The sequence below is a fragment of the Hemitrygon akajei genome, chromosome 4 (assembly GCF_048418815.1).
Source record: "Hemitrygon akajei chromosome 4, sHemAka1.3, whole genome shotgun sequence".
Lineage (NCBI taxonomy): Eukaryota > Metazoa > Chordata > Chondrichthyes > Myliobatiformes > Dasyatidae > Hemitrygon > Hemitrygon akajei.
The window spans coordinates 19,473,841-19,494,305 of NC_133127.1; the positions used below are offsets into that span (position 1 = coordinate 19,473,841).

The 20,465-nt window shown below is 44.2% G+C and overlaps 1 protein-coding gene across 1 annotated transcript in view; it reads right to left on the reverse strand.

The window, feature by feature from the left end:
• Nucleotides 1-20,465, reverse strand: part of gfra4a (GDNF family receptor alpha 4a) — a 211,428-nt gene that overhangs the window by 58,192 nt on the left and 132,771 nt on the right. The window contains exons 3-4 of the mRNA XM_073042134.1: nt 20,002-20,082; nt 12,038-12,383 (exon numbers count right to left, since the gene is read on the reverse strand). Coding sequence (XP_072898235.1) covers nt 12,038-12,383; nt 20,002-20,082 — 427 coding nt within the window. The remainder of the gene's footprint in view (nt 1-12,037; nt 12,384-20,001; nt 20,083-20,465) is intronic.

The window sequence follows — 20,465 nt, forward strand, 5'->3', positions numbered from 1 at the left end:
ATAAACATGAGAAATTCTGCAGATGCTGGAAATCTAAAGCGCCACACACAATATGCTGGAGGAACTCAGCAGGTCAGGCAGCATCTTTGGAAATGAAGTTTTCACTTTGACACAAAGGAGTATTTTTCTGTTGATCAGTGTCAAAAAAAAAAGCCAAATTAAATCCACCGTTATTCAATGTTATAAAACATGAAAACTTCCAAGGGGAGTAGGGGAGTGAATACTTTTTATAGGCACCTTAGCAGATTCTGATTCTGAAAGGTGTCAAAATAAAAAGGTGGGGAGAGGGGAAGGAGAATAATTAGAGGGTGATGGGTGAAGCCATGTGGGTGGGAAAGGCAAAGGGCTGGAGAGGAAGGAATCTGATAGGAGAGGAGAGTGGACCAAAGGAGAAAGGGAAGGAGGAGGGGAGCTGGGGGACGGGTGAGAAGAGGTCAGAGGCTAGAATGGGGAAGAGGAGAAGAGGAGACGGGGATGAGGGAGGGGGGTAGATTCTATTTCCCTTCTTAGGAGTGTTTGGAGCTCAGGTCTCTTTGTGGAGCAGGCAAGGTTAAAAGGCTTTAGGAGGTAGGAATTAACTGTCAACGAGAGTACGTAATGACTGATTGCAAGTCATCTGACCACAAGATCCTGCAAAGGATTGTGAGGACTGCTGAGAGAATCATCGGGGTCTCTCTCCAGCCCCGTCTGGGACAAGTAACAGAAGTGCTGCATTCACAGTCCCCTCAGGACTCCTCTCATCTGCCCCTCAATCTCTTTGACCTTTTACTATCAGGCAGAGGTAGCACAGTATAAAAACAGGGACTGTTAGGCTGGGTCTCAGCTCCTTCCCCCAGGCTGTGAAACTCTGGAACACCCTGCTACCACCCAACACATTATTTATGATGTCAGTAGCATTATACTTTACCGGGTTTAAATCCTTTAACAAACTATCATGACAGCCCCTCCCCCCCCCTCCCCACACACACACACACACACACACACACACACACACACACAAAATACTGGAGGAACTCAGCAGGTCAGGCAGCATCTGTGAGACACAGGGAGCTGATAGGCGGAGAAAGTAAAGGGCTGAAGAAGAAGGAATCTAATAGGAGAGGAGAGTGGACCATGGGAGAAAGGGAAAGAGGAGGGGCACCAGGGGGAGGTGATAGGCCGCTGAGGAGAAGAGAAGAGGTAAGAGGGGTCCAGAGTGAGGAATGGAAGAAGAGAGAAGGAGGAAGGGGCAAATAGAGAAGTTGGTGTGGCATCTTTTCTGTCAAGACCACACAAAACTGTTAGGGAGTGCCGGGCACATCTCAGTCACAGGAGGCTGAAGGGACACACTCAATGTTTTAGGAACAACTTACTTCTCTCTACCATTAGATTTCTGAATGGTCCCCCATAAACCTATAAACACTAGCTCGCTATTTTGATATTTATTTGTTTGGTGACTTACTGAGGATCACGGTTAGTGCAACGGTATTACAGCTCGGGTCGTCGGATTTCAGATTTCAACTCATCTGTGCGTCCTCCCCATGGGATGTGTGGGTTTCCTCTGGGTGCTCAGTACAAAGACGTTCCGGTTTGCAGGTTAATTGTTCTTCCTTTTCACGCCTTGCGGCGCATCAGGTCGCATTTTTTGCCGTTTCTGTAGCATTTGACTCTTATTTATGAGGCTGAGTCGCTAGCTCAATGCTCAAACCAGCATGGATAGAAAGCTTGCAGGGAGCCAGACGGATTCGAACTCGGGAGCCTTCGCTTCGAAGCCTGGTGCTCACTACATCACCGGCTGGCTAGTGTGCTAGGTTAATTGGTCATTGTAAATTGTTCCTTGCTTAGGCTAGGGTTAACTCAGAGGTTGCTGGGTGGCACGGCTTGAAGGGCCAGAAGGGCTTATTCTGTGCTGTATCTCCATAAAAGTTATTTTTTGTTTATTTATTTGCTCTTTCTTATTACAACTTACAGATATTTTTAATGTATTTCACTGTGCTGTTGCCGCAAAACAGTGAATTTCACCGCAGACAGCAGATCAGTGATAATAAACCTGATTCTGAAAGCTAGCCTCTTCTCCATGGGCTCTGTTTACTCTTCCTACTGCCTTCAGACGCCAGCCGCACCACGGCAGTGCAGGGGTTAGCACGACAGCCTGGTGCGTCGGAGTTCAGAGTTCAATTTCGACGTCATCAGTAAGGGGTCTGTGCGTCCTCCTTCCGGGATACGCGGGTTTCCCTCAGATGGTCTGGTTTCCTTCCCGCAGTCCAAAGACGTTCCGGTTCGTAATTGTTCATTGTAAAGCGTCCAGCGATTACGCTAGGGCTAAATCGGGGGCTGCTGTGTGGTGTGGCTCGAAGGGCAGAGAAGGCCTGTTCCGCGCTGTATCTCAGAAAAAAATAACCAAGGACACCCCCCCCCACCCCAGTCATTATCTCCTTGATGGCGGAGAAGATACTACACCTTGAGAACAGGTAACATCAGGGTCAAGCAGAGCTTCTATCCTGCTATCAGACCCATGATGAACTTCTTATACAATAAAGCTCGACGCTTGATCTCTCTACCGCTTGCATTTCAATTTGTCGAGTGCACTGCATTTCCTCTGTAACTCGAACAGTACATTCAGCACGCTGGTCTGGATTCCTTTTTTGAATATTTATGTTTAAAATGATCTGTCTGGATAACGTGCAAATAAAGGGCTTTTCACTGTATCAGTACATGTGACAATAATAAACCAAATACCAGTTGTCTGCTAATTTAATTTTCTTTTACAATACGGGAGGGACTTCTCAGCCCATTGAGTGCACATACCCTTCTCAGAAAAATCCAATTGCTCAAATAATTCCTCTGAAACCTAATCTCTTTTTATGTGCCCACTACCTCCCTTAATTCTCCCACCCACGTACGTTCGAGGTGATTCATGAAGCAGTTTAACCCAATGACTATCAAATCTCTGAGATGAGGGGGCAAAGCGGGAACATACAGGGAAGCTTATTTAGGCACAGAGAAGACATGAGGATTGTACACAGACATCACTGGGGGTCAGAAGGTGTGAAACAAAGTCTATCACAGCCTTGAGAACCCTTTCACAATGTTCCAAATCGCTTTGCAGCCAATGTAATAGTTGTTAGTTGTAGTTAGTGCAACAAGGAAGCACAACTAACTTGTGTGTTGTTAATCTCATGCAAAGAAAGTGCTGCCTCGGTACAGTGGGATGTGTCATCAATGATTCCCACCATGCAGGTCATGCCCTCGTCTTGCTGCTACAGGGCAGGACATACAGAAGCGTAATGGTCCACACCACTGAGTTCAGCCACAGATACATTCCTACAGCCACCAGGTCCCTGAACTGACCTGTACAAGCTCTAACTGGTTGCCTCACCATCTGCTGTAAAGGGGCCACTACGCAGGATCAAAAAAAAAGGAACATAAACCTGGCCAGTTCCATCATGGGCACTAACCTCCCCAGCATCGAGGACATCTTTGAAAGGTGATGCAAGGCGACATCCATCATCAGGGACTCCCATCACCCAGGGCATGCTCTCTTCTTGTTACTACCATCAGAGAGCCTGAAGACACACACTCAATGTTTTAGGGACAGCTTCGTCACCTCCACCATCAGACTTCTGAACAGTGCATGGATCCTTGAACAGTTTTTGTGCTACATATTTAATTTATTTTTAAAAAACATACTGTTCTATCCAAAAATCTTAGGAACCATAGCTATGCATATGTGCCTAAGACTTTTGCACAATGCTGTATATTTTTTAAAACATAGTGATTTTATGTATTGCACTGTACTGCTGCTGTAAAAAAAAATTCTCCAAAGTCTCCATTGTGAACTGAGAGTGGGAGTGGGGCAGGGACAGGGGAGGGAGCAGGAAGCACCAGGGAGTCATTCTGTAATGATCAATAAATCAATTTGGAATCAAGTGACCTTGCTCGGTGTCTCAGGGCTGGGTGTGTCTATACCTGGGTCACCCCCACCCCGGGCAGTCCTTCTCTACTACCTCTCCTACAACCCTCCCTTGGCACTCCACCCTCCCCATTCCTCACATCCCTTGCTCCCGGCCAATTTACAAGCTCGCTCTCTATCCACATTGACAAATTGACAAGTCCTGTGCAAAAGTCTCAGGCACCTTAACTATATACATGTGACTAAGTCTTTTGTGTTGGTGTGTGGCCAAGTGGTCAAGGCTTTGGGCCGGCAATCTGAAGGTCGTTAGTTCAAGCCTCAGCTGAGGCAGCGTGTGTGTCTTTGAGCAAGGCACTTAACCACACACTGCTCCTGCACGTTTATAGCCCAGTGGTGGCGGTTGGTCCAGTATGGACAAGACAAAACACTGTACTGTATATATGTCTTATTGCAATTTATATATTTTTTTAGTATGGCTGCCACAACACAAAAGTTCCATGACAAATGTCAGTGATATTAAACCTGATTCTGAACATTCCCTCACAATAGAACACTACGCACCATCTCGTGTACTACCGTGTTCTTTGTCTGATTGTGTCTTTACTTTATTTTGCATTGAGGTCTTGTTTTTTGCAGTCCTTTATTTTCTCTCTATTCACTGTTTGGTAAAATTTATGTATAATTCATGCTCTGTGAGTTGTCTGAATCTCTGCTTCTGCTATGCAAGTATTCATTGCACCCGTACCACACTGTATTCATGCACAAGACAGTTTTGGGCTCCTCATCTAAGAAAAGATGTACTGTCATTGGAGAGGGTTCAGACAAAGTTCACAAGGATGATTCCAGGAATGAAAAGGTTATCATACAAGGAACGTCTGATGGCTCTGGGTCTGTACTTGCTGGAATTCAAAGGATGAGGGGGAATCTCACTGAAACATTTTGAATGTTGAAAGGCCTAGACAGAGTAGATGTGGAAAGGATGTTTCCTATGGTGAGGGAGTCTAGGACAAAAGGGCACAGCCTTAAGATAGAAGGGTGCCCATTTAAAACAGATGCGGAGTTCTGGCTGCTCTGGTCTAGGAAAAATGCTACTAAACTGGAAAGAGTGTATAAAAGATTTAGAATGATGTTGTTAGTACTTGAGGGACTTAGAGGGAAAAGCTGGGCAGGCTAGGACTTTATTCCTTGGGGTGTAGGAGACTGAGAAGTAACCTTTAGAGGTGTCTAAAGTCATTAGGGGCGTAGATAGGGTGAATGCATACAGACCTATTCCCAGGGTTGGGAACCAAGAAGTTGAAGGTATAGGTTTAAGGTGAGAGGAGAATGATTTAACAGGAATGTGAGGGACAATTTTTTTTTTACAACAAAGGGTAGGTGGACTGAGTTGTCAGAAGCATTGGGTGAAGCAGGTACAATACAACTTTTAAAAGCCAGTTGGACAGGTACATGGATAGTCTCAGAGTCATAGAGCACCACAGCACAGAAATTGGCTCTGCGATCCACGCAGTCTGTCCTGAGCTGTTACTCTGCCTAGACCCATCGACCTGCACATGGAACTCTAGACTCCTCTCATCCATGTACTTATTCAAATTTTTCTTAAATGTTGAAATTGAACCCACATCTTCCACTTTTGCTGGAAGCTCATTCCACACTCTCACCATCCTCTGAGTGAAAAAGTTCCCATTCACGTTCCCCCTAAATAGTTCATCCTTCAACCTTAACCTATGACCTTTAGATCGAGTCTCATCCAACCTCAGTGGAAAAAACCTGCTTGCATTTACCCTATCTTCCTTACCATTTATCCTCATAATTTTGAATACCTGAACACCTTTAAAGTCCTAACCTATTCAATCATTCCCTAAATCTCAGTTCCTCAAGTCCTGGCAACATCCTGATGGAATCCTTGATAGATAGGAAAGGTTGAGAAGGTTATGGACTGAGCTTTGGAAAGTGAGATGAGCTTGATTGCGCAACTTGGTTGACACAACCCAGTTGGGTCGAAGGTCATAGAAACATAGAATATAGGAGCAGGAGTAGGCCATTCGGCCCTTCGAGCCTGCACCGCCATTCAGTATGATCATGGCTGATGATCCAACTCAGAACCCTGTACCTGCTTTCTCTCCATACCCCCTGATCCCTTTAGCCACAAGGGCCATATCTAACTTCCTCTTAAATATAGCCAATGAACCAGCCTCAACTGTTTCCTGTGGCAGAGAATTCCACAGATTCACCACTCTCTGTGTGAAGAAGTTTTTCCTCATCTCGGTCCTAAAAGGCTTCTCCTTTATCCTTAAACTGTGACCCCTCATTCTGGACTCCCCCAACATCAGAAACAATCTTCCTGCATCTAGCCTGTCCAATCCCTTTAGAATTTTATACGTTTCAGTAAGATCCCCCCTCAATCTTCTAAATTCCAGCGAGTATAAGCCTAGTCGATCCAGTCTTTCTTCATATCAAAGTCCTGCCATCCCAGGAATCAATCTGGTGAACCTTCTTCGTACTCCCTCTATGGCAAGAATGTCTTTCCTCAGATTAGGGGACCAAAACTGCACACAATACTCCAGCTGTTGTCTCACCAAGGCCTTGTACAACTGCAGTAGAACCTCCCTGCTCCTGTACTCGAATCCTCTTGCTATGAATGCCAACATACCATTTGCCTTTTTCACCGCCTGCTGTACCTGCATGCCCACCTTCAATGACTGGTGTACAATGACACCCAGGTCTCGTTGCATCTCCCCTTTTCCTAATCGGCCACCGTTCAGATAATAATCTGTTTTCCTGTTCTTGCAACCAAAGTGGATAACCTCACATTTATCCACATTAAATTGCATCTGCCATGAATTTGCCCACTCACCTAACCTATCCAAGTCACCCTGCATCCTCTTACCATCCTCCTCACAGCTAACACCACTACCCAGCTTTGTGTCATCCGCAAACTTGGAGATGCTGCATTTAATTCTCTTGTCTAAATCATTAATATATATTGTAAACAACTGGGGTCCCAGCACTGAGCCTTGCGGTACCCCACTAGTCACTGCCTGCCAATCTGAAAAGGTCCCGTTTATTCCCACTCTTTGCTTCCTGTCTGCCAACCAATTCTCTATCCACAGCAATACCATACCCCCAATACCGTGTGCTTTAAGTTTGCACACTAATCTCCTGTGTGGGACCTTGTCAAAAGCCTTTTGAAAATCCAAATATACCACATCCACTGGTTCTCCCCTATCCACTCTACTAGTTACATCCTCAAAAAATTCTATAAGATTCGTCAGACATGATTTTCCTTTCACAAATCCATGCTGACTTTGTCCGATGATTTCACCTCTTTCCAAATGTGCTGTTATCTCATGTTTGATAACCGACTCTAGCATTTTCCCCACCACCGATGTCAGACTAACTGGTCTATAATTCCCCGGTTTCTCTCTCCCTCCTTTTTTAAAAAGTGGAGTTACTTTAGCCACCCTCCAATCCTCAGGAACTAATCCAGAATCTAAGGAGTTTTGAAAAACTATCACTAATGCATCCACTATTTCTTGGGCTACTTCCTTAAGCACTTTAGAATGCAGACCATCTGGCCCTGGGGATTTATCTGCCTTTAATCCCTTCAATTTACCTAACACAACTTCCCTACTAACATGTATTTCCCTCAGTTCCTCCATCTCACTAGACTCTCGGTCCTCTACTATTTCCGGAAGATTATTTATGTCCTCCTTAGTGAAGACAGAACCAAAGTAGTTATTCAATTGGTCTGCCATGTCCTTGTTCCCCATGATCAATTCACCTGTTTCTGACTGTAAGGGACCTACATTTGTCTTAACCAATCTTTTTCTTTTCACATATCTATAAAAGCTTTTACAGTCAGTTTTTATGTTCCCTGCCAGCTTTCTCTCATTATCTTTTTTCCCTCTCCTAATTAAGCCCTTTGTCCTCCTCTGCTGGACTCTGAATTTCTCCCAGTCCTCAGGTGTGCCACTTTTTCTGGCTAATTTGTATGTTTCTTCCTTGGAATTGATACTATCCCTAATTTCCCTTGTCAGCCACAGGTGCACTACCTTCCCTGGTTTATTCTTTTGCCAAATTGGGATGAACACTTGTTGTAGTTCATCCATGCAATCTTTAAATGCTTGCCATTACATATCCACCGTCAACCCTTTAAGTATAATTTGTCAGTCTATCTTAGCTAATTCACGTCTCATATCTTCAAAGTTACCCTTCTTTAAGTTCGGAACCTTTGTTTCTGAATTAACTATGTCACTCTCCATCTTAATGAAGAATTCCACCATATTATGGTCACTCTTACCCAAGGGGCCTCACACGACAAGATTGCTAACTAACCCTTCCTCATTGCTCAATACCCAAACTAGAATGGCCTGCTCTCTAGTTGGTTCCTTGACATGTTGGTTCAGAAAACCATCCTGCATACATTCCAAGAAATCCTCTTCCTCAGCACCCTTACCAATTTGGTTCATCCAATCTATATGTAGATTGAAGTCACCCATTATAACTACTATTCCTTTATTGCACGCATTTCTAATTTCCTGTTTAATGCCATCCCCAACCTCACTACTACTGTTAGGTGGCCTGTACACAACTCCCACCAGCGTTTTCTGTCCCTTAGTGTTATGCAGTTCTACCCATATCGATTCCACATCCTCCAGGCTAATGTCTTTCCTTTCTATTGCGTTAATCTTCTCTCTAACCAGCAATGCTACCCCACCTCCTTTTCTTTCCTGTCTATCCCTCCTGAATATTGAATATCCCTGGATGTTGAGCTCCCATCCTTGGTCACCCTGGAGCCATGTCTCTGTGATCCCAACTATATCATATTCATTAATAACTATCTGTACATTCAATTCATCCACCTTGTTACGAATGCTCCTGCAATTGACATACAAAGCCTTCAGGCTTGTTTTTACAACACTCTTAGCCCTTATACAATTATGTTGAAAAGTGGCCCTTTTTGATTTTTGCCCTGGATTTGCCTGCCTGCCACTTTTACTTTTCACCTTACTACTTTTTGCTTCTACCCTCATTTTACACCCTGTGCTGAATGACTGCTTGAGGCCTTGGTTTAATGCTTCATTCACCACCTCAGTGCTGTGTTGGATTGTTAGCCTAGATCTTCGTGGTTATCACTGGAGCAGGATATGAAAATGGAACATAAGTCGGAGAGTCCAGGACCAGAGGGCACAGCCTTGAATACAAAGGTGTCCCTTTCAAAGAGAGATGCGGAAGGTCACAGAGGGTTGCGGAGGCCAAGTTGTTGGATATACTTAGACCACAAGACATAGGAGCAGATTTAAGCAATTTGGCTAAAGAAATTCTTCTTCACCTCTGTTTTAAATGAATGTCTCTTGATTCTGAGGCTGTGCCCTCTGGTCCTAGACTTCCCCACTACAGGAAGCACCCTCCCCACGTCCACCTTATCCAGACATTTCAATATTCAATAGGTTTCAATGTGATTCCTCCCCATTCTTCTAAACTCCAGTGAGTACAGGCCTGGATCCATCAAACACTCCTCATACGTTAACCCTTTCAATTTCCAGAATCATTCTCATGAACATCCTCTAGAACCTCTCGAATACCAGTACCTCTTTTCTTAGTCAAGTGGCTCAGGGTTGCTCACAATACACCAAATGCAGTCTGACCGATGCCTTAGAAAGCCTCAGCTTCACATCCCTTCTCTTGTATTCTAGACCTCTTGAAATGAATGCTAACATTCCATTTGCCTTCCTCACCACAGACTCAACTTGCAAGTTAACTGCACAAGGACAGTTCAGAAAGTAATTTATGCCTTTATTCCTTCTACCAAAGTGCACTTCCCTACATTATATTCTATTTGTCACTTCTTTGCCCATTCTTCTATTCTGTCAAAGCCCTTCAGCAGGCTCCCAGATTCCTCACCCTACCTGCCCCTCCACTTATCCATGTATCAGCCACAAACTTGGCCAAAAAACCCATCAATTCTGTCATCCAAATCATTGGCATCTAATGTAAAAAGAAGTGGTTCCAACACCAACCCTTGCAGAACACCACTAGTCACAAGCAGCAAGCCAGAAAAGGCCCCTTTTACTCCCACTCTTTGCCTCCAGCCAGCCAGCCAATCTTCTATCCATGCTAGTATATTTCCCGTAATACCACAGGCTCTTATCTTGTTGAGCAGCCTTATATGTGGCACCTTGTCAAAGACTTCTGAAAATCCAATTAAACTACATCCACTGACTCTCCTTTATCTATCCTGCCTGTTATTTCTGAAAGAATTCCAACAGATTTGTCAGGCAAGATTTCCCCTTAAGGAATCCACGCAGACTTTGGCCTACTTTATCTTGTGCCTCCAAGTACCCTGAAACCTCATCCTTAATAATGGCTTCCATCATCTTCCCGAACAGCGATGTCAGCACTAACTGGACTATAATTTCCTTTCTTCTGCCTCTTTCCCTTTAAAGAGTGGACTGACACTTGCAATTTTCCAGCCTTCCAGAACCTTTCCAGAGTCTAGTGACTCTTGAAAGATCATTACTAATGCCTTCACAATCTCTTCAACCACCTCTTTTAGAACCCTGCGGTGTAGTCCATCTGGTCCAGGTGACTTATCTACCTTCAGACCTTTCAGCTTCCCAAGCATCTTCTCCTTAGTAATAGCATCTGCTGTCACTTCTGCCCCTTGACACTCTCAAACTACTGGCATACTGCGTGTCTTCTGCAGTAAAGACTGATGCAAAATACTTATTAAATCAGTCAGCTGTTTCTCTGTCCCCCATTACTACCTCTCCTGCATCATTTTCCAGTGGTCCAATATCCACTCTTGCCTATCTTTATATATTTGAAAAAAAACCTTATGGTATCTTCTTTGATGTTTTTGGCATCTTGTCTCCCTTTATGGTTTTTTCAGTTGCCTTCTGTTGTATTTTTAAAAGCTTATCAACCTTCTAATTTCACACTAATTTTTTCTATATTATATGCCCCCTCTTTTCCTTTTATGCTGTCTCTGACTTCCCTTGTCAGCCACGGTTTCCTCATCCTCCCTTTAAAATACATCTTCATCTTTCGGATGTGCCATCCGAATTGCCCCCAGAAATCGCAGCCATTCTGCTGTCAATTCTGCTAGTGTCACCTTCCAAACCACTTTGGCTAGCTCCACTCTCCTGTCTCTGTAATTCCCTTTACTCCACTGTAATACTGGTACATTTGACTTTACCTTCTCCCTCTCAAACTGAAAGGAGAATTCTTTATATTATGATCACTGCCTCCTAATGGTTCCTTTATACTAAGCTCCCTAAATAAATCTGTTTCAATACACAACAGCCAATCCAGAATTGCCTTTCCCCTAGTGGACTCAACCACAATCTGCTCTAAAAAAAATCTTGTAAGCATTCCACAAATTCCCTCACATGAAATACAGCACAAACTTAATTTTCCCCATCTACCTGCATATTGAAATTCCCCATCACTGTCGTAAGTGTTCAAAGCTGAGGTTGATAGGTTCTTGATTAGTAAATGTGTCAAAGGTTGTGAGGAGAAGGTAGGAGAATGAGGTTGAGAGGGAAAATTAATCAGCCATAATGGGATAGCGGAGCAGACTCAATGGGCCAGATGCCTGAATTCAATTCCTCTGTCTTATGTGCTAGACAGCCCAGTACAGGCCCACAATGTTGTGCCAACCCATGTAAATCTTGTTGTTGTTCAGTCGCTTAGTTGAGTCTGACCCTTCATGACCTCATGGACCACAGGGTTCATAGGGTTTTCACGGCAAGATACAGAAGTAGATTGCCAGGCCTTTCTCACACAGATACTGGGACCCAGCTGGGTTTGAACTTAAAACCACCTGCCTCAAAGTCCAACGCTGGTACCACTAATGTAAACCTAATTAAACAGTAGAGGTATATCTCATTAATTAAGATACAGTTAGATAGATTTTTGTGTAGTAGGGGAACTAAGGGTTCTGGGGAAAAGTGAGGTAGGTGGAGCTGAAGCCACAGCTGGAATAGCCACGATCTTATTGAATGGCAGAGAAAGCTCAGTGGGCCAGATGGCTGACTCCTGTTCCTATTTCTGATGTTCTTATAATTTTGAGGACTGAGCCACCATAGTTAAGGTCAACCCTTCTGCCGTCACACAGAGAAAGCCAATCTACAACCTCTTTACCTGCAGACAACATTGACTTTGCACGACTCCAGCAGCGACAGGCAGTTCTGCTTCTCCTTCACGTAGTAGGAACAGGACGGGACGATGGTCTGCCTCCTGCGCTCGGCGCACGCCGTGTCCTCGCAGGGGCAGAACAGCAGCTCGTGCGTGAACTCGACGGGGACGCGGTCGAAGAACTTGCGCAGGACTTTGTGGCACTTGAGGTGGTTGCAGGTCTCGGACTTGCTGGAGCGCTTGATGCAGGAGGAGACGTACTCCGTCCGCAGCCTTTGGCACGACTCGTCCACGTTGCAGGCTTTGGCCGCGTCCAGGCAACGGTTGGCCCGTGTGACGCCGACATCAGACCCTGTGAAACCAATTGGACAAACATTATATCTTCCTATAGACCTTGTGGCAACTGCAGTGAAGGCATCTGACAGACATGATGTACGGGTGCGGAGACACTAGTGGGAGCTTTGAAGAGAATCCAAGATCCCCAGCAAAGCACAGCATCCAGACAAGGCTTGAACGAGTACAGTCCCCAGCTGAATCTCTGGAACATCCCAAAAGTTAAACAGAATAATTCTGAACTGCCGTATTCGTCTTGGCTCATTGCCATCTCATGTAACGGTGAAAAGCGTCTGCTTTGCGTGGCATCCAGTCAGTTCATGCCATACATAATTACATCAAGAAATTCCAAAAGAAAACAGAAAATGAATATAGTGTTACAGAAAATGTGCAGAGGAGGTCGACAAAGATTTAAAGATGAGCTTTTATTTGTCACTTGTACATTGAAACATACAGTGAAATGTGTTTTCCTGTCATCATTTATGATGTAGTGGGGGGGATCGGGGCAGCCCACAAGTGTCACCATGCTTCTGGCACCAACGTTGCATGCCCACCACTCACTGACCCTCGTCAATGTGGGAGGAAACCAGAGCACCCGGAGGAGATCTATGCAGTCACGTGCATAATGTGTAAACTCCTTGCAGACAGCGGTGGGAATCAAACCCCGATCAGTGGTTGGTGGTGACGTAAAGCGATTACACTACGGCCACCTGTAACATAATTACACCACAAATAAAACGCAAGGGTCTCGACGAAGTACAGCAGAAGATTAGGAGCTGAAGAGTTCCTCTCGTGAGAAGTTTAGAGTTCAGAGATTAAGAGTTGAGTATACGAGAGATCTGTTCAAAAGTCTGCCAACAGCAGGACAGAACCTGTATTTGAGCCTGGTGTTTGTACTTGCAGGCTTTTGTATCTTCTGCCTGACAGGAGAAGGGAAAAAGAGAATGGATAAGATGAGTGTGGGCCTCGCAAGGTTGCTTTCCTGTTGGTATATCATCAGGTTTGCTGTTTCTGGCATGATCCTGGACAGCACAGTGGTGAATGGAAGATGTGCTGTTTTTTAAATAAATTAGATGCTCTAGGAGAGTGAACATGTGTCAAGAAGTAATAACCAGTGGCACTAAACCTGGACCTTAGATGCTTGTGGATTGTAGATGGGGCTGCAGAAATTGAGGGAGAAGGGACATGGCTCCTCTGTCAGACACAGTAGCCAAATGCCATATATGTTTGTATGCATCAAAGAAGCTTTCTTATCTAGTTGTTTACCCTTGAGCCAAGAAGATTAAGAGGCGATATAACAGAGTGGTAGAAGATCACTCCAGGTTCAGGTGGGGTAACTGGAGATACATCGGTGAATAGTTCAAAGTACCACATCTTCAAAGAACTAAAGGGGTTGTAAGGTAAATCATTTTTTTTAAAGAATGGTGACAATCCAGAATGCTGAAATGTGTGGCAATGCTTGAAGACTACCCCCAGCATATCCTTGGTTGTTAATGCCAGTATCACATTTCACTGTACATTTTGATGCACATGTAATAAATAAATCTGAATCTTATTGTCTGCAGAATTGATGGAGGCAGATTCAATGACACTGGGAAACCTGAAGGGAATTGGGCAGGCACTGAAAGGGGAATAATCAGCAAGACTGTAAAGGGAGAAAGACCTATGTTGCACACAAAATGCCCAATGACCTGCCAAAATAAAAAAATGAGATGCTCACTCAATGTGCAAAGTGCACTGGAAGAAGCAATCAAATCAGCTCAAGGTGCTTTTAAACACAGGGGGTTGATTCTGAAGTAGGAGAGATCAAGAGTGGACCAGAAAATCCGGCGGAAGTAGCTTCAAGGAAAGTCTTAGCAGATGAAAGAATGGGTTGGGAAGGATATTACAGAGTTTGGGAGGGGTATTCAGGGTTTTGGATGTGGATGGAAAAGCTAATGATGAGATGAAGGATTTGGAAAAGGACAGGGTGGCGAGGTGGAAAATGCAGTCTCAGATTTTATTTTTATTTAGAGATATGGCAAAGAACAGGCCCTTCCACCAAAATGAGTCACACCTATTTAACCTACCCTCATCACAGGACTATTTACAATCATTAATTAACCAGTACACCCTTGGACTGTGGGAGGAAACTGGAGCACCCAGAGGAAACACACACATTCACACGGAGGACTCCTTAGAGACGGCGCTGGACCTGAACTCTGCACTCCGATGCCCTGAGCTGTAATAGCGTCATGCTAACAGCCGTGCTACCGTGTAGATGACTGCTGTGGGCAGCAGCTGGTCATTGCATCATCCCCGGTTGAAGGAGAAGGAAACAATCAACTTTTGTATTTCTGCAGCCGTATTCTCCACGTGTTTAATGCCTTTTCAGTAAGTGGTCCCAATGTGATCAAGCTCTAATCCATTGTGACTTCCCCCTCTGAAAGCTCATTAGCCAGGTCTGGGCGTCTGAGTTTCAGTGCAGTTCTCTTCATTTATTTATCATCAGCAGGCAAAGGAAGAGGAAGCTCTGGTGCAGCATTTCAATGGCTTTAGCCTTTAGGTGGACCATATCTCCTGTGTGCCCTTGGGATGCTTCTGGCAACAGTGAATGTGAGCAGTAATGGAGCTAATGGCTCAGGAAAACCAGCACAAGTGGCTTGGAGCGAGCTGGCATCTTCATCACACTGAGAGTCCAACGGCTATGGTTAATTAAGCCTCAGGTGACAAGACTCATTCTCAGGTAACAAGATTGCTAAGCCCTCAGGCAAAAGGACAACCGTGGGGTGGAATAGTTAATGGTGAAGGGAACCTCCAGGAGATTGTGAGGTTAGAGCCCAACAGGCAAAGGCAGATTGGCCAATGTTGTGCATCACTTCATCATGGGGAATTAGTGTATTTGTGATAGAAATCTATTGAATTGCTTTGTTCCACTGTGAATGCCTGCAAGAAAATGTACCTCATGGTAGCATATGCTGACATATACACTCGGTGGCCACTTCATTAGGTACACTTGCTCATTCACGCAAGAATCGGCCAACTCAATGCAAAAAAGCATGCAGGCATGGTCAAGAGGTTCAGCTGTTGTTCAGACCAAACATCAGAATGGGGAAGAAATGTGACCTAAGTGACTTTGACCATGAAATGATTGTTGGTGCCGGACAGGGTGGTTTGAGTATCTTGGAAACTTCTTGTCTCATGAGATTTTCGCGCACAACTGTCTCTAGAGTTTACAGAGAATGAGACAAGACATGAAAAAAATATCAGTGAGCAGCAGATCTGTGGGTGAAAATGCCTTGTAAATGAGAGAGATCATAGGAGAATGGCCAGGCTGACAGTAATTCAAACAGCCACACATACAACAATGGTGTGCAGAAGAGCATCTCTGAACGCACAACTTGGTGAACCTTAAGAGGATGGGCTCGAGCAGGAGAAGACCCACAAACCCACAAACGGGAGGTACCTAATAAAGCGGCCACTGAGTGTACATAAGTTGATAATAAATTTGCTTCCAACACTTTTGGACATTGTATTCAGCAGAACAGGCAACATCAGTCAACGTTTTGCATCTCGATCTTTCATCAGGATCTTATGTGTTAATGCTACATAATTATTGCCATGTAATCATCTAAATAAACCTCCTCTCATGTCAGGGAGGAAAAGGCCAGCTAACCTGCGGTCCCTCAGGCACCTCCATCTGTGATACACTTGAGTCAGAGACCATCTGTGAAGAATTTGTTAGCAACATTGTCTTGAGAATAATTGCTGATCCAATGAGATTAACAGCCTGGATGCGGGAAGAGAGACTTCCTCTCGAAAGCAATGAAGAACCCAATGGCTTAAGTTTTTGGAATTCAGCATGTAAAAGAACAATAAAAGATTGCTTTTCTTGTCACATGTGCATCGAAACATAATGAAATGCATAGTTTTGCATCCACAACCAACACAAGACACAGTTAGGTGTGTAGCAAGGGAATGAAGGGTTATGGGGAGCAGGCGGGATCTTACTGAGTGGTGGAGTGGGCTCGATGAGCCAGATGGATAACCCCTGCTCCCATTTCTTAGGTGCTTCTGATTGTGCTCAGGACAGCCTGCAAGTGTTGGCACATTTCCAGAGTCAACATAGCATGTCTACAACTTACCCCAATCATCCAACGTTCGAATGTGGGTGGGGGGGGGGGGGAACCGGAGTACCCGGAGGAGAATTACTCAGTCACTGGGAGAACGTACAAATTCCTTATGGACAGCACCAGCAGTCCAAACCTGATTGTTGATCTCCGGCACTGTAAACGTTCATGCTAACTGCAAAGCTACTGTGCCATGTCCCAATGGTTCAAGAGCATTGATATCATAACAAGGTGGTCAAGTCAGTTTATATTTGTCTGGTTCAGGTAATGGAGGATGACTCACAACCTACTAAATCATCTGGACTCTCAGGAAATTCCAAAACCAGCAGCAGTTTATGGAAACTTCAAGAATGGCAGCTTCCAAGCACTTCAATAACTGCTTTGGATACTCGTCTTTATGTAGCTAGCAAGCCCTCTGTGAAATGCAAATCAGTACCTTCTCTCTAGTTTCAAACTTACACTATCTTTCCAAAGAGTTAATTTGAAGGAGTTTTAAATAAACATCCTGTGTTAAAAGTCTCCTCAAGTCTGTACGTCTCCAAGACCATCGCAGTCATTCTTGCGATACCGATAACGATCTTCATTAAATTAGTAGATCAGCATCTACAGCAAATAAGTTAGCTTGTGGAAGTACAAAGAGAGATTGTGTGGACAAAAGAGATTCTGTAGGTACTGGAATCTGAAGCATCAAACAAAAAGCTGGAGAAACCAGTGCGTTAGGCAGCATCTGCGGGAAGAGAACTGATGGTTGACGTTTTGGGCTGAGACATCCCATCTGGTCTGGACCATTTTTCTCAAGAGAAATTGTATGTATATGAACATCCTGTAAATGAACAGCATTTCAAATGAAGGCAACTATCACTTCATTATTTAGTTCTTTGTATCTCAGCTTGCATCTGAGAGGTGACGGGGGAAAGTTCAATGGAGATGAGTGGAACAAGTTTTTTTTAATGCACTCTAATGCACTGGCAGGGACTGGTGCTGGAAGTAGACACAATTGAGGTGTTTAAGAGGCTTTTAGACAGCACATGAAAATGCAGAGAATGGAAGGATATGGACCACGTGCAGGCTGAAGGGACGTAATTAATCAGCTTGACACAAAATCGTAGGATGAATGTCTTATTCTGGTTGTGTACTGTTCTATGTTCTATATTTTAAATGTGAATGGAGACACTGAATTCAAAAATAATTAGTTAATAAGTTGTTGGCAAGACCAGCATTTATTACCTGTCCCTAATTGACCTGGCGAAGGTGGTGGTGCTCTGCCTTCTTCAATCTCAAAGCAGATATTCCCACAATATTTAAACACAAGACATTCTGCAGATGCTGGAAATCCAAGGCAGCACACACAAAGTAGTGGAGAAACTCAGCAAATCAGGCAGCATCTATGGAAATGAATAAACAGTTGGCCTTTTGGGCAGAGACCTTCCTTTGATGCTGCCTGATTTGCTGTGCTCCTCTAGTATTTTGTGGGGGGTTGCTCTCACAATAGTGTGGTAGGGCATTAAAGGTTTTAAACCTAGGATCAGATTCCTTCCTCTTCAGGGGTTATCACCTCGTAGCTTCTCACTTCATCCCCCCTCCCATCCACCTCCCCCCCTTCTCCTGGTTTCACCTATCACTTGCCGACTTCCTTCCCCTCCTCCCACCTTCTTATTCCAGCATTTTTCCCCTTCCTTCCCAGTCCTGCTGAAGAGTCCTGGCTTGAAACATCAACTCTTTATTCCTTTCCACAGATGCTGCCTGACCTGCAGAGTTTCTCCAGTATTTTGTGCGTGTTTGAATTTGACAGAATCCTTGCATGGTGGGAGGGCATATTGGTTTGGATAGATGGGGGTGGGGATAGGGATAGAAAATAATATCAAGAGAGTTTTAACTTGATGGCTAAATTATTAATTATTGGTTTTTGGCCCTCATCTGTGATCCTACTGTATTATTGGCTGGTTGGACCACTCTGCTCTGCTTTTCCTGTGTCCTGTTTGTGTTGTACTGATGTATTATTTCAACCCCCGACCCCGGCCTGCAAACTCTGGTGAGGGTCAAGTATTTTCCATTCTATACTTGCACTGGAGAGGGTCCAGTGGAGGTTCATGAGAATGATCCCAGGAACGAAAGGGTTAATTCACGAGGAGTGTTTAATGGTTCTCGGCCTGTACTTGCTAGAGTTTAGAAAAAATGGGGGAGAGGGTGATCTCTTTGAAACCTATCTCATGGTGAAAGGCCTAGATAGAGTGGAACTGGGAAAGATGTTTAAAACAGTGGGGAACTCTAGGACCAGAGGGCACCACTTCAGAATGGAAGGACGTCCCCTTAGAACAGAGGTGAGGAGGAATTTCTTTAACTAGAGGGTGGGGATTCTGTGGAATCCATTGACATACAGAGATGGCTGTGAAGGTCAAGTCAACGGGCATATTTAAGGTGGAAGTTGATAAGTTCTTGATTAGGAAGGGCGTTAAAGATTACCAGGAGAAGGGATTGAGGGGGTAATAGGTCAGACATGGTGGAATAGTGGAGCATTCTTGATAGGCTGTATGGCCTAATTCTGTCCCTATGTCTATGATCTTATGGTCTTACTCTCTTTGTCTTCCTAAGATAATGCTATTCTCATCGTTTTAAAACTTACTGTGATTCAATAGAATATACTGTAGATTATAGCAATTATTTCACTTTTATTGTTTGAGTTAATTAGGGACATTTAGGGAACTCTTGGAGAGGCACATGGATGATAGAAAAACAGAGGCCTATTGGGAGGCAAGGCTTAGATTGATCTTAGGAAAGGTTAAACAGTCGGCACAACATTGTGGGCCAAAAGGCCTGTACTGTGCTGTAGTGTTTTATGCTCTACAGTATGTTATGGTGGGATCTTTCAGGTGAAGATGTGAAGATCCAAGACACAAGGTGTGCGAAAAAAATATGAGTCGCAATTAAGGCAAGTTAGGTTGGAGAAACCGGGCTGCTTTCAAATCAAATAATGATGATTAGCGATCTGAAGGATATCATATTGTAACTGGTTTAGATGGGATAAATAGAGAGAAATTATTCCCATCAAAAGGTGGTTTAAGATACAGGGACACTTCTTTAAAATTTTATGCAAAAGCAAACAGTCGCTGGAATCCGGAGCTCAGAGTCTGTCGGGGTGGTGATCGGGAAACTGTATGGGCTCCAGCAGGAGAATAATTGTTAGAATTAGGGAGATAAGCTAGGAGATATCACTGATCTGAAGGGCTGAATGGCCTCCTATGTTATAACATTCCTATACTGTATCTCTAAGTTGCATTTGTTCCTGCTTCCCACCGTTCCTTCTGCTCCAAATTGGGAAGATCAGGAGTCTTGACACATTTGGTTGTGTCAGTGTCAAATGGGGCAGAGATTCCCTTAAGAAATGTTTGTCTGAATGCTAAGTGGTGCAAAACTCAGTGCTTCTGGCTTTCATTAGTTAATGCTTCAACTGACCCAGTCTTGCTAAATTCCCAGGGTGGTGGCTGAGAGCACAGAAGAGTCATTCTACTTGATAAAGAGGAGACTCACCTGCTGTTATGGAGGCCAGTCTGGCGTAGTCATACCCTCTCTTGCTGGGCTCGTAGGGGGAACTGTCGGCTGTCTCCTCTCCTGCAAATCAAAGTATTAACAACAGTTATACTCACTCCTGTCCGTTTCATCTGATTTGTCTTTCCTATTCAACTCTATTGACATGAAATTAAATGTCTAGAGGGGATACACTGGAAGGAATTTACTTTCAGTGCTGGTCTACGGGTTTCATTAAATCAGAGGTGGTAAATTTCCCTGCAGCCTCTGCATTCCAGTATGATATCCTACCTGATTTTCACTTGAAATGGAAGGTGAGAAAGATCAGGCAGTAATTTCAAGTTCAAGTTTAATTATCTTTCAACCACACATAAATATAGCCAAACGGAACGGCATTCCTCCTGGTCTAAGGTGCAAAACATATTACCAGCAGCACACAGCGCACAGCATAAATACATATATGGTTA